Source organism: Ceratotherium simum, chromosome 7, assembly GCF_057802395.1.
Source record: "Ceratotherium simum simum isolate JZ-2026a chromosome 7, ASM5780239v1, whole genome shotgun sequence".
In the NCBI taxonomy this organism is placed as follows: Eukaryota; Metazoa; Chordata; class Mammalia; order Perissodactyla; family Rhinocerotidae; genus Ceratotherium; species Ceratotherium simum.
This window is the reverse complement of record NC_141906.1, coordinates 5,041,052-5,055,630: the sequence shown is the minus strand read 5'-3', so window position 1 is coordinate 5,055,630 and position 14,579 is coordinate 5,041,052. Positions and strand designations below refer to the sequence as shown.

Here is a 14,579-nt window from a genome sequence, read left to right as displayed (position 1 = left end):
TCAAATTGGACCTGCATCCTCATCTCTATATGTGCTTAATACGTTCTCAATGAACTAGCTTCGGAAATGAAGGCTTGGGTGACAGGCAATTCTTACATATTTTGGTTGATTGAAAAGTTAATATGAGTCAACAGAGTTGAGACTGCCAAAAAAGATTAATTAGATTTGGGCCGCATGAATAAAAATGTAGTAGCGAGCCCACGGTGCAGGCATAGGCCAGACCACACCTAGAGTATTATGTCTGATGCAAGCCATCAGTGCTGTTCTGGGGCATCAGCAAACTTAAACACATCACCCGAAGGAGAGCAGAGAGGGTCGCGCAGGGCTTGGGAGCCGTAAAACATGAAAAATGTGGGGAAGAAAGAGGCTATTTAGCCTTAGAAAGAAACACTTAGCAGGGTAGCTGTCTTTATACATATCTCCAAGACTGTCACATTCTGTGTGATTCTGGAGCACAGAATCAGGCCTAAAAGAAGGGTGACAAAGGTTGATTGTGCCTTAGCATCAGAAAGAAGCTTGTGACAATTGGAGGGTTAAGATACAACCCTCTTAAACAGTATGGGCCGCTCCACAGTGAGACATGTGCTGTGCAGTTGAGGGTGATGATGAAGCTGTTCTGTGACCTTTTCATGGGTGTCACAGGGGACAGTCACAGCAAGGACAGAGGGAAAACTGAATCTTAGGTTTGCCCTGCCAACTCTAAGGAAGTCTGAGGTAATAATCACCCTTCCTGACATCCTTTCTTGCTTGTTTTCCTCCAACATACAACGTTTTTTCCTGAATATCTGGAGTCAAGTTATTTGAGTGGGTATCCCAGCTCTGACACGTATTAGCTGTGTGACGTTGCGCAAATTTTCCGAGACCCTTGTGCCTATCTCCTCATCTCTAAAATGGAAACAATAGAACCTCTGTTATGGAGTTATCATGAGGATTACATGAATTAATCCCTATACAGTGCTCAGAAGAGTGCCTGGAATCATAAGTGCTCAATAAACATTACCTCTTATTTTTTCGACATTTATCACACACCACCATTTAGCATCGCTTCACTGTTTCAGGCGTTCTTGTTTTCTCCAACTAGATGTTCATTCTCGTCATGGGGCTGAGCATTTAGAACATACCAGGTGCCTACCAGTCCAAGATGAAAATGGGTTTCTCTCCTTTCAAGCAACTTGAACTTGTTTAGAAATGTCTTTTACACAATCTCAGGGAGACTTTTTGAGTTTGGTGGGATTATCACCCAGAGAAAATGTTTTAAGGATTTCTCCATCTTTTAAAATACGAAGTGTGCTCAGACACAACCTCTTTTTTCAGGCATTGCTTCTAGTCTATAGTCATTAGGAAATAAGCAAAGATTTGTTTAGGATACAGGACATATTAGTTCTATTAATCTACTACTAATGTACTAACCTACTGGTGCCCACCCTGGGCTATATACCCAGGCAAGGGAGAGAAAGGGGCAGTATTGTTGAGGAAATAAAGACAAATGTCACACTCTCCATAGTTTGCAAGGAACTTACAGTCCAGTGGAAGGGCGAGAGGAGGCACTGCTGACCCACCCTTGCTCACTTTTCCCCTTCGTCTGCTACACACCCTCTTTGCCTCAGTGACTTTGAGTTCCTCCAACAAATGAGAGTCCCCCTCTTCCTATTGTCTCTCCTCCATGGACACTCTTCTCCCTGCCCTTTGCATGACTGGCTATTCTCTTCCCCCGGGAGTTGGCTTCAATAGCATCTCTTCAGCTAGACTTTTCCTAACTGCCATGTCTAAACGGGTTCCCCATCCCACTTCCAATAATTGTTTGTCAATACAACCTATTTGTTACCCCTATAGCATTTGCTACAATGTTTATTTTTATGTATTTATTTGTTTGCTTCCTTCTTTATTCACTTTTTCCTTCACGAGGGCAGCAATCACATCTATTTTGATTCACTAATGTGATCTCTCTTGCATAGCAAGGCTTTCACCAAGTGTGTGTTGAATAAGTGAAAGATCCTTTCACATAATGTGGTAAGCACTGCCACTTAGGTGTGTATGGGTGCTGGGGGACCAGAGGACAGCCATCTCACCCACTCTTGCAGATCCTGAAGGAGGGCATTGCAGAGGCTGTCGGCGCCCCCCAGAGCCCTCAGCACTCCTCCCATACGTGCCAGCAGCTTCCTGTTGCAAGACTGCCACTCCGCTGGAGGGCCTCCCTGCCTGAGGGAGCAGGCTTGGCCAACACACAGGGCTGAATGCCCAGAGAAGCAGCCCTCAACCAATGAGGGCGCGGGTGGCCTGTGCGTCTCAGCATCCTTGCCCTTGGCTGGGACAACTCTGGAGGAGTCTACAGTGCTGCTGCACGGTCTAGCAGTGCTGAGCCCCTGCTGCCAAAAGCAGTCACCGGTTCGTTAAAACACCTCCCAGAGGCTTTCGTCCCCCCCTCCTGTGAGTGCTTCCGGGGACACCTCCTTCATAAACTGCTTGCGTTCAAATCCTCGTCTCAGGGTCAGCTTCTGGAAGATCTCAGTCTCAGCGAGGACAAGTGACCAGAATCTTGAAAGACATGTCGAGTTCACTAGACAAGAAGTAAGGGAATATCCAAGAGGGCAGGTCCCCTCAGTGCAGAAGAGGCAATCAGGCTTTATTTCCACCCAGGTGTCTTTCGTTTACTAGGGGTCAGATTTTGGTTTGGGCTGGGCCCCTGCAGGTGTTTACAGGAAAACACAGTAAGAGCCTGGCTGATCCTAAGCACATTTGATGACTATTTCAGAGCCCCAGCAAGCTCCATGCAGGTGGACAGAAGGCCTAAACTCTTGAAATAACATTGCAACCCAGCATGCTGCCCCCATGAAGCCTTCACTGAAGAGCTTCTTTGTGTCTTTTCCTTTTTTGAAATACAAGTCAGGATCCAGGAATGTGATGCTTAACCCTGAAAAGGAGACCTTGTACAAATGGTTCCTTGAAAGCCAGCATGTAGCCTGTTCATAAATTTTATGGTGTGTGAAGCACATGTTCAAGGATGTATTTATTAGTAAGGCTGTAAGTTAAATTAGAAAGGGTGGTTCATGCCTTAAATATTCCATCATTTTCCATACTGTTTATGTATCCAGACGCTAGTGTGAAATTTAGATTTTCTTTTAATGTATCCATCTGACAAATGATTTACTCTGGTCAACGTGTTTTCTTTGGGGCCCCCAGTAGTTGTGTTTTGCACCCGGATGAGACTTGGGAAAATGCTTTTAAATTACTTTTCCAGCGTTAAAGTTTCTATGCGGGTGTCATAGAATGATTTTACTTGTGGATTTATTGAAACGTAGTTTATTTCTCCCCGAAAATTAGAGTATTTTATACTCAGGATGTTATGATGAAGTTGGAAACTGGTTAGTCACAGCGTTGTCTTTGAAAGTCACACACAGAACAACCGAGTGTACGAGGAGCTTGTGTTGGGACACAGGTGCTGCGATGGGCCGTGGACCTTGGTGGCTGATTTTTGCAAAGCTCCTGCCAGGGCACACCAAATGCAAGCTATAGTTGGAAAATTGTAAACTTGGCAGAACTTAAAAGGCGTTGTAACCACCCTCTGATAGTAAAATCTTGTAAATTTGAAATGATTTATAGTATAGATTATGCTGTCTATAGTATTGACAGCCTTGCCTTACACTGGAATCTCTGTGTGAATGTAGTTAATTTTACACCTGTAAAGAGTAACACATTTATTGAAAGAATCTAACTCATTCTGTATTTTTAAAACAAAAAGTAGTGTGTGTGTGCATGTGTATGCATTATTCTATAATGGGAAAATGACTCACGTAAAAACAAAAATTCACTAAAACATGCTATAAATGCATATAGCTGTATGTAGTGTGTGCCCTAAGCAGATCCGTCTTGAATCCACAAAATAGTCAAAACACGAACTCAAAGTTTGCAAACATTTACATCTCATGAAAATGTTTTTTCAATCTCTATTTATTATATTTCCCTGCCACACAGTCACCAAAACTCTGTGGAAAGTGATAATGGCCTTAAGTAAAACCAAACAATCATGGATCACTGAAATACACCGGCGTAGATTAAAGAAGAGAAGCTAGCCAATTGTTAAGCCTTGGTTCATCTCACAAAAGGTGAATAGCCGTGTTGTTGGAGTGTTGTGCAGTGAAATACATCACAGTGTTTCTCCTGCATTTACAGTCCTGACTGGGAGCCGAGGTTACCTTGAACAATTCCAGACAAAGTGTTCCTAATTGTAACTCGCCCTGCCTTCTCTTTTATCTGGTAGATTTCCTTTATAAGGGACAGAATATGCTATGGACATTCAGACATGGGACGTAAAAATACATGTGACAACAGTCTTCCAAGGCCTCAAATGTTTATTTTATGTGTAGTTGTTAAAATTACAGACTTTGGAATCAGTTGCCTGGGTTGGACTAACCGGCTCTGCAAACTGTGAGCTGCGTGACTCGGCTCTCTGTTCCCTTCTCTATAACACGGGAGCGCTGAAGGCCTCTGTCGCACATATTTATTGTGAGTGTGAAAAGGAATAATATATGGAAAGCACCTAGCACTGCGCCTGACACCTAGAAAGTGTCAGCAAATTTTGACTATTATTATATTATTATTGGTCTACTGTGTGCAGGCACTGTACTACTAGCAGGCACTGTACTAGATTACTCACCATAATCTCATTGCAAGGTCAACAAATAACCTGCAAGGTAACCATAATTATGCCTATTTTACAAATTAAGAGATGGAGGCTCAGAGAGGAGACCAAGAAACTAGCTGGTGAGAGGCAGGACAGCGATTCACACTCGGCCTCTCTGCCTCTGTGTTCTTTATTCATGTCCTGTTTCATACAGTACCAGTTACATGTGGCTATTTAAATTTTTTTTTTTTTTTTTTTTTTTTTTTTAAAGATTTTATTTATTTTATTTTTCCCCCCAAAGCCTCAGTGGATAGTTGTGTGTCGTAGCTGCACATCCTTCTAGTTGCTGTATGTGGGACTCGGCCTCAGGATGAACGGAGAAGTGGTGCCTCGATGTGCACCCGGGATCCGAACCCGGGCCACCAGCATCGCAGCGCGCGCACTTAACCACCAAGCCACAGGGCCGGCCCTGGCTATTTAAATTTAAGTTGAAATTAAATGAAGTGAAAAATGTACTACCTCGGTTCCACTAGCCACATGCCAAGTCTCAATAGCCACATGTTGCTAGGAACTATGGTACTGGATGTGCAGACAGAATATTTCCATCACCTCTGAAAGCTCAATTTGACAATATTGTGGTTTAGATCACACTATCTCTCCAGGCTGGTGTGCTCTCAACAGGATATAAGATTTTTCTTTTAAATACTGTAACAGGGGTTCATCAATAAATTACTTAACCTTTGTAATAAAGACAACATTTGCTGTAGATGGCCGTGTAGACAATGGCTAATCCATCTGACAGTCTCTACAGAAACAAAAAACACGGCCTTGGCCAGATCACCACAGTGCCCAAGACCTAGGAGAATCTTCAGCTGTGGTTTAGACAATCTTTTTACTCAATAATAAGAACTGAAGCTGTTGGGAAATCCTAAAGCCGATGTGAAAATGCCAGACGAGTCTCTAACATCGCATCCACCTCTAATTCTCAATGGGCTGATAAGTTTCATTTGGGGCTCAATAAGCTTAAAGCTGTTTTCAATAATTTTTGAGTTTCTGGATGTAGTCTACTTAGGCGTAAGCTTTGGAAAGAGGAGACAGTGACTTGTTAGTTATGACCTTAACATTGATATTTTGCCGAGGAAATTTTTTTCCTAACTGGAAGCCAAATGACTTTTCTAGTTAGGGAGCCAATCAGCAATCTTTATGGCCCTTATCCTTTCTTTGTGCAGATCTTTTTGGTTGGTATCAGATATTACAATCTGGAGGTTTTAAATGCAAAGAGCAAAGAGGAGTGATAAATGGGAGTGGCAAAGCAAACAACCACATCACCCAATATTCTAAACACAGCCAAGCGGATTGCCTCTCAGAAAAGAGGCTCTTGCATATGAAACCAATCCTGCTTGACTTGAGAAGAAATAGTCAAGACATGAGGGACAGACCTGGGGAACTGCAGGCAAGAGAAAGAGTAGCTGGCGTCGTCAGAGGATCATTAGATAAGGGATCAGAAGTTCTGCTACCTCATGGTACCCTGCGTGTACTTCAACACTGGCATCTATCATATTGTGTTTTAGTTGTCTGCTTCCTGGGCCAATTCTCCAAAGACTATGAGCTCTTTAAAACCTACTGCCTACTACAGTGCCTTGCGACATGGTGAAATATTAGGCTTATTGAAAAAATAAACCAGCAAATAATTATTGGGTAGCTACTATATCAAATAATACCACGAACAAGTATCTTACACCATTCCCCCCTGCAAAAAAAAAAACTATAATTGTATCCCAAAACCTTCACATCTCATTGTCTGTCCTGGCTTTAGCCACTTGCTCTGGCATAACACAATATGGTCCGTATGCTGAGCTGCTTCCCTTTGCCAAGGTGGCTTGGTTGATATTAAATTCTAAGGTTTTCTCAAATGTAGAGAGCACTTAATAAGCAGTGCCAGAAAAAAGGAGCAGGAAAGGCTATAGTTTTTTCCAGTTCTGGTTAGTCCCACAGAGAGAGAAGAGTTAAGATGAGAAATTAGGAGCCAGTCGCTGAATGTAAGCTCGACTTCCTGAGAAGGTACAATAAGTCACTTGGGCTTGTGGAATGTATTCAACACTAAAGAATATTAACCTAGTCCAAAGGAATTAATGCAGCCACTAGGGAGGCCTAATTTACAGTTTGCAATTTAGGCCCTGGAAATTCTGCCTCATTATGCAAGCTGTTATGCTTAATAACCCAGAAACTTGGGCAATATATGCATTTATAGCCTGATTAGATCTTCCGACACACACACACACCTACTCACTTCTGCAAATGTCCTTATGCAACAAGCTGGTGAAAAGGAGGACATGGCTTCCTGCAGCACACGTACCTTTCTACCACTAAAGCCACTATCTGACTGCTAAGAAATCTTTTTCCACAGAAACAGCCATGTTGACATCCAAGAGGGAATGATTTCCAGTCTACAAATACTACAAGGGAACATTGACCCATTCCTCATTCTAAAACTGGGGGATCTGGGGTTGTTTTCTGTAACACGACATCTATTCCCCAGTTAGAAAGGTGGGCATTGCTCAGGATGCTATTGGGGTCGTAAGACCTCCTTCTGTCAGTTGTTAGGAAGGTTTGCCTTCCTAAGGCAAATTCTTTCCCAAAATAAGAAGAAATGAAATGGATTAGCTAGAGTTAGGTCTTTCCTGAACGCAGTTGTTAATATCGGAGTTATTGCCCTTGGCAAAATTATATTTCCTCTGTGTTCCATCTCCTTTGGAAGACCCTGGTTTGCAAGCAAATTGTTTTTTACATTTGTTTTCCTTTCTGTTTTCTCAAATGAAGGTTTTTATGAGCATTTAATCATGAGGAATCAGAGCCAAGGAAGGCATTTGACTTGATCTGCTGTGGCATTGTCACCAAAGGGTCTACACCTCCCAGGACCATGCCTTTCATCTTTTCTTTCCCATAGACAGCTTTTGCTGATTCCAGAGAACGATTTGACCCCAGAGAAAGCTTCTTATCGGGAGAAATAAGAGAAAGAAGGAGCTGTACCTGCCACGGCAGACACGGCCCCCCCCCCAACAGGCATATGCTGTTCTAGTCCACCATTCTGATTGCATCATCTGTTCGGAGTTGAGCAATATAACTTGGCTGTTAAAACACACAAGGTCTCGGCCTCGTTTCTAAGCAGTGTCCAGGCAGAGAAGCCCTAAAACGTACAGGTCAAGAGCCATCCATAATCTAAACAGCATTCTCTCAACAAACACGGGGTATCAAATAGCTGTCGCGGGTCAGGCACAGGTGTAGGCAGGAAGCAGACTGGCTTGGCTCCAGGGAAGAAAAGCCAGTAACATGGGCAGTTCTAATATTGCTGAATTCTGTGATAAATCAAAGGTCAGCTTCACCGAATTTGCCCCTTCTCTGAGGTTTTCATTGCATGTGAAAACACCGTAACCCACTCTGGTTTCTCCTTTCTTGATTCACAGAATGTCAGTACTGGGGTTCGGAGCTCCAGCTCCCGACGCTGGATTTTGAGGATGTTTTAATAAATGATGAGCACGCGTATAAGTGGCTCTCCAGCCTCAAGAAAGTCGGCATAGTGCGACTCACGGGAGCTGCTGACAGACGTGGAGAAGTTCTCAAACTAGGGAAAAGAATCGGTTTCCTTTATCTCACATTTTACGGGTGAGTCACCAAGTAGTTTGTGTTCTGCCATTATATACACAGTTTGATATGTTTCCCAGAAGGGGGACTCTTTTGACTGGAGATACAGAAATTTCTATCATGTCTTAAGCAGGAAGTCAGATGGGAAGATGAGGTTAAAAGTGGGATTTCTCTGAGAATGACTGGAATTTTTAAGGAACCTAAAAGCCCCGAGACATCAGACACAAAAGACAGGCTAGTTATAGGTGTTATGTGGGTTTGCTAGGGCTGCCATAACAGAATACTGCAGACTGGGCAGCTTCAACAATAGACATTTACTTCCTCACAGTTCTGAGGGCCAGAAGTCCAAGACCAAGGTGCCAGCAGGTTTGGTTTCTGGGGAGAGCTGTTCCTGACTTGCAGATGGCCACCCTCTCACTGTGTCCTCACACCACGTTTCCGCTGGGTACCTGCACTCCTGGTATCTCGTCCTTTTCTTATAAGGACACCAGTGCTGTTAGATTAGGGCCCCACCCTTATGACTATTTAACCCTAATTACTTCCTTAAAGGCCCCTTCTCCAAATACAGTCATGTTGGGGGTTAGTGCTTTATCATATGAATTTGGGGGTACACAAGACAGTTGATAACAGGTAGGATGGAAGACTGTGTTTCCCCAAGACTTTTATAACATATTCAGGTTTACAAACGTTAAAGTTCGTTAAAGATTTACCTCCCAAGAGTTGGCGCAAAATAAAGTTGGGCCCTGGGGAATTGAAACCAGGCACTAGATGTGTTAAAAAAGATAAAACTAACATGCAGAAAATTAAATCTGTGCACTTTAGCAAGTAACAGGAAATGCAATTGATTTTAACTTTGGAAAGAAGCTGTTTGCATAAGAATTGCCTGGAGGTAACATTAATTATGAATAATGAAACACTAACAACAGGAAACACTTACCCGGCAGTGGAGCTATGACTACATTTCTAGTCTTTAGGGTGAGGCCCTCCTGCGAGATGGATACAATTATTCTCAGGCTCATAGAGTAGAAGGCACTGGAGGTGAAAAAGACCTTCAAAACCCAAAGGTTGCAAACTGGTGACACAAAGGCTACATTCAGATATGTTTTGTTTGGCCCACATGGTGTAGAAAGAAAATGGGATTAGTTGTCAACACTTAAAAACTGGAAGATCTTCCATTAAATGTGGATCTGACTTTTCTTGAAAAATCAAATCTGGCAACAACTGAGCCTGAATCTAGCCTGCATGCTAACAGTCTGCTGGACGTAAGCAGTGGCTGCCCCGGGAAGAGAGCATATTCTCCATCTCTGCTCCACAAATCCCACCCCCACCCCTGCCTCACACCTGCAACGCCCTGCTCGCCTCTGGGTTCGCCACCCCTAATCCAGAGTAAGACGTGTCTCTAGATAATGAGAGAATCAGAAATATCGAGTCACTTGCCCCCAGTGATTTGAGCAAGTTTATTCAGGGCGGAAGACTCCTTCCTGTTTAGGCTAGGATGACCCAGCTCCCCCCTAACACCCCAAGAACTTACTTTCACCATTGGCAAATTTGTGTTGTACAAAATTTTTATCTCCCCTATGTCTGTAAGAATTTAAGCTGCCTTAGAGATTACAGCAGTAACAACAAAGGAAAAAGGAGGAAAAATCTTGAAATTCTTAAGAGCCTTAACTGTATTATTAGTTCTTTATTTAATTTTCACAGCTTTCTGAAATAGATATTATCCCCCAGTTCTGATAAGGAATCTGAAGCCCAGAGAACTGACTATAACTCAAGTTCCCACAGGTAGTGAAACTTGGAATCTGGGTCTGTCTCCTTGGTGGGCTTCCTAATCCCCCTCACTATCAGTGATATGAAGGAGGAACATGGAGAAGATTCCTTCAGGCACCAGAGGAAAACAGGAGACTTCAACTAAATCTCCTCTACGATGTTTTACTTAGTTTTTACTTGCTGACAACAGACTTTTTGTATCTATGCCCGCACATTTCACAATTTATACTGGTGGCCAAATTTGGGGGCTCTTTGTTGTAATTCCCTAACTCCCACCGCCATCCATCACATTAAAGGTCACAATCTTTGTCCTGATTTATGACTTGTGTTTTGTAGTGTTTTGTTTTCTCAAGTCCTAAAAAGGCTAACAATTTGGCCATGGATCTAATATTGTGAAATTTATTGGAATAAATACTAAAGGTTTGTTGTTAAAACAAATCAGATGCCCTATTGCTGTTCCATTGTCTTTGTCCTATACCTTTGCATCTGACCAGGAGGTTTAACCCACCCAACTCACCGTCCTCAGACGATCCCATTTCTTCCCTAAATCTCTCAAACTATCCACTGCTGCTTGCACCACTGATTACCAAGAGCTCTCCTTTATTTTGGTAATTTTTAACTCCCTACCTCAAGAACTTCCAGAAGAGAACAGTTTTGTTGTTGTTGTTGCTTTATTTTCATTTGTCTGCTGATTTGGTTTGTTGTTTGTTTGTTTGTTAAGGAAAGAGAAAAGTGAATCTTTTCCCTGATGTTATTTTCCTTTTCTGCTCCTTTCCACAGTAATGTGGAAAAGTGATATTAAAGTTTGGGTAACGTGAGATTTAAAAGAAAAAAGCATATTTAGAACAATGCTTCTCAACCTAGGCTGCACACTGGAATAGCCAATTTAAAAAATACTGACATCTGGGTCCCATCTTCAGAGATTTTTTTTTTAACAGGACTTGGATTTGGCCTGAGGATCAGGACCTTGAAAAACTGCAGGTGATTCTCCCCTGCGGCTCTGGTTGAGAGGAACGGGTAGTTCCAGACAAGGCAGGTCTTGACTGGCGTAGAACTTGGGTGCTTTACATCCTCTGAACCCTCACTATCACGTGAACTAAATGCTCCTCTTTGTGCTGTGCTAAAGCCTGGCTGTGACAGCTTCACAACAGAACCAGTCGCTGCCTTCAACAGGGTCCGTCTCATTCATAGCTTTGTTTCTCCACTGGCAAAGCGCCTTACTCTTGTTTGAAAATAATTGGTTGGTGAGTGAGTGAATGGAATGAATAAATGAAGGCCATAAATAATGGAGAAGAGGGACTGCCAAAACAGGAGGGGGATAGAGAAAGGAGAGTGGGGGAGGTTAAAGGGAAGCTTTGCTGACCATGTAGATTTTTCAAGCAGCCTGGCTTCCGCTCCTGCTTAGTGAGATGCCAAAAACAATAATAGCTTGGGGCTGCTTTACACATGACTCCCCTGGGAAACTAATCCCCACCTAGTACTTTTCCATTCAAATAGAGTCACTAGTTTGGAGAATTTGAATTGCATGAGTCTAAAATGAGAATTATAATATCTACTTTTGGTTCTTGGCTGTCATCTCCATTGTTAAACAGTTGGTTGGATAAACAAAAACAGTCGATTCCAGCACTGTGTGTAGTCTTGGTATATAGGAGGCAAGGAATAAATGTTTGATGAATAAATGCACACCTAGATGTTTTTAAAGGACGATAAGGCAGCAGATGAATGTAATAATCATTAGAGCATTTCATAACTATAAAATTATGCTCAGCTACTAAATCAAAATGGTAATAGCTTTGAGGACAAAAGTACACATCGTTTTCCACATCTGTATTTTCTCAGATGCTTGTCATTATTTTGTTGGTAAATCATCTAGATGATATTTTTTCACGCAATCAAGGCTTTCACGCAAGCCTTACTGCCTTGATGGTGAAAGATTTCCTGGGAGAAAAGAATAAGAGTTGGCAAAGAAACTCGTATTGTCAATTTTGTCAAATGTACATACATGTGGAGCAGTATGTAAAAAGATAACCTTTTCAGGAAGATTTAAACCTCTGATATGGAGCAATGTAGTTTTTACAGAGTGGGGCCAAAAGCCTCATCCTGTATCTCTGAACCCCCCACACAAAATCCATAAAAATAGCTTTCTGTCTTTTTTTTTTTTTTTTTTTTTGAGAAAGATTAGCCCTGAGCTAACATTTGTTGCCAATCCTTCTCTTTTTGCTGAGGAAGATTGGCCCTGGGCTAACATCCATGCCCATCTTCCTCTACCTTATATGTGGGGTGCCGCCACAGCATGGCTTGATAAGCAGTGGGTAGGTCTGCGCCCAAGATCTGAACTCGCGAACCCTGGGCTGCCGAAGCAGAGCACACGAACTTAATGACTATGCCACCGGGCCGGCCCCCGGATCATTCCTTTATTAAAGAAATTATCTGAATTTTATGGCATAATTAACCCAATGGGAAATAGTCATTGTAAACTATACTCTACCTGTATACTGCCATCTTTAATGATTGTCCCATATTAGGATGTTTTCAAGCATGCCTCCCACAGAGTAAATATGAAAGAAAGTGCAATCGCTGTGCATCAAACAGAAGGTCTTGATTGATGGAATCATGGCTTTACTCAGCTATGCGACAACTGTTCCTTCAATTCTACTCGGTGCAAAGCACCCTGCTGGGCATTTTGTTCTGAACTAGATGTAGGTTTCTACTTTACGGAAAACTATCTTTGGTGATTTTTGTATATGGGTGAATGTAAATACTCGAGTTGACTTCATCTAAATAATCTGGACCAATAAAAATTTCATGAAACCAAGAACAAACTAAAAGTAAGTCTGGATTTTTGGCATTGCAAATAGGGCAACATGACAGTTAATACATACCAACAGCAGTGAAAGAGCCAGTGCATACCGGAAGGGTGATGCTCTCCACATGGTGACAGCATGGTCAAGAGGGGGCCATATCCAGCTAACAATATGGCCACCAGAGAGAACGAAACCAGACTGCTCAAAATTTACGCAGGTTGCCACTGTGCAAATAGATGTGGCATTAATCAATACATATTTAATTAAGACTACGTATGCCATGCAGCCCCTCCTCCCCATCCCAAGCTAATCCAACTGAAACACAAGGCATTTTATCCCCCCAAGAGGGCTGGTATGGGACACCCACAGCTCAGTTGCTTTCTCAGTTGCTGCTCAGGGTTGCTTCCCTCCCTTCCTACTCAACACCTTCTTTCCTGCAAGCATCTCCCCTGCTTTTCCATCTCCCAGGCTTTATTCGGCCTACAGACAGCCCGACCCAAGTCCTCCTCTCCTTTTGGCTGCTTTTTGGCCTTTCTTGCCCTTCTCACTTGACCTACTAACCGCTTTCCTCCTCCCTTGCAACCCTCACCCCTACTGTATCCTCCCTCCATTTGGCAGCCTCTGCCTCTCGGGAGGAGAACCCCCTCCCAGCCTGTGCTCTGTGAGATCACCACCGGCACCTCATCCGCAAGCTCAGGCACTACAGCAAAACAACCTAAGTATTTGACTCCTCACCCAAACGAGCCAGTTTTGCATTCTGAATGGCCTATCCAGAAAGAGGTGGAAATTCTCCTCTCTCCCACATATTCATAATATCTAGTAAGGCAATTTCATTTTCTGAGGAAGATTCTGCTTTTACTGGTAATGCATGCAGTGTGGAAGAAAATGCACAGCTCTGCACAACTGTTTGTTGCTGTGTCGTGGTCATGTTTGCTGGTCTTGGTCCTGTCAGACTGCAATTATAGGACAACACTGAGAATTCAGATGGTCTTCCCTAAAAAGGCAAAATCATACTCTAAGAATTCCTTTTCTAATTTATTGGACAACTAAATAAACTGGCTAGGTTAGGATATTATTAGTTATATGAGCTCCTTTGTATGTGTGTGTGTGTGTGTGTGTGTGTGTGTGTGTGTGTGTGACACAGAGGGCGGGAGAGGGAGGAAGATTCAGCAGCATATTTTTTAAAAAATGTTTAGCTCTGGTATTGTGTATTAACTAGTTATCCTGCTAACTAGTAACTACCAGCCAGAATAACCTTTGAAAATAAGGCACGTGTATCTCATTGCCATTGCCACTGTCACACTGAGCTCCGTGCAGGCAGAAACGGTGGCCTAATCGGGATGGTATCTTCAGTACCAGCTCACTGCCTCCCACGCAGTGACCTCTCAGGAAATTTTAACGAAAAAGAATACATGCTAAGATATTGAGGACTTCCATTTGGTCAAGACACCAAAAATCCTTTCTTAGCGTTGTCGACATTTATCAGTCTTTAGTTAGAAAATTAACCTCATGGGCACCTCTAAGTGACGTTTCTTCATCAGAAAGTCAAAGAGAAGAGAGTACAGATTTCAACATTGGCTAGAAAGACGGCCTGCTTTCTAGAACAGAGCCCAGAAGTTCGGGTTTTCATCTTTCTAAGAATGTTTCATTTGCTGGCATAAGCAAGTTGCATTAATACATATAGCAAGAATTAAACTAGTAAAAATAATGAAGTGAAAATGAAAAAATATACTTTTCTGAAACAA

At 42.6% G+C, this 14,579-nt stretch overlaps 1 protein-coding gene across 3 annotated transcripts in view; it reads left to right on the top strand.

Annotated features, from left to right (window-relative positions):
- The window catches only part of BBOX1 (gamma-butyrobetaine hydroxylase 1), a 57,124-nt gene that overhangs the window by 20,707 nt on the left and 21,838 nt on the right, over positions 1-14,579 (top strand). For all 3 annotated transcript variants that reach the window (XM_014783651.2, XM_087433075.1, XM_087433074.1), the window contains one exon: positions 8,086-8,284. In XM_014783651.2, the coding sequence (XP_014639137.1) occupies positions 8,086-8,284 (199 nt within the window). The remainder of the gene's footprint in view (positions 1-8,085; positions 8,285-14,579) is intronic.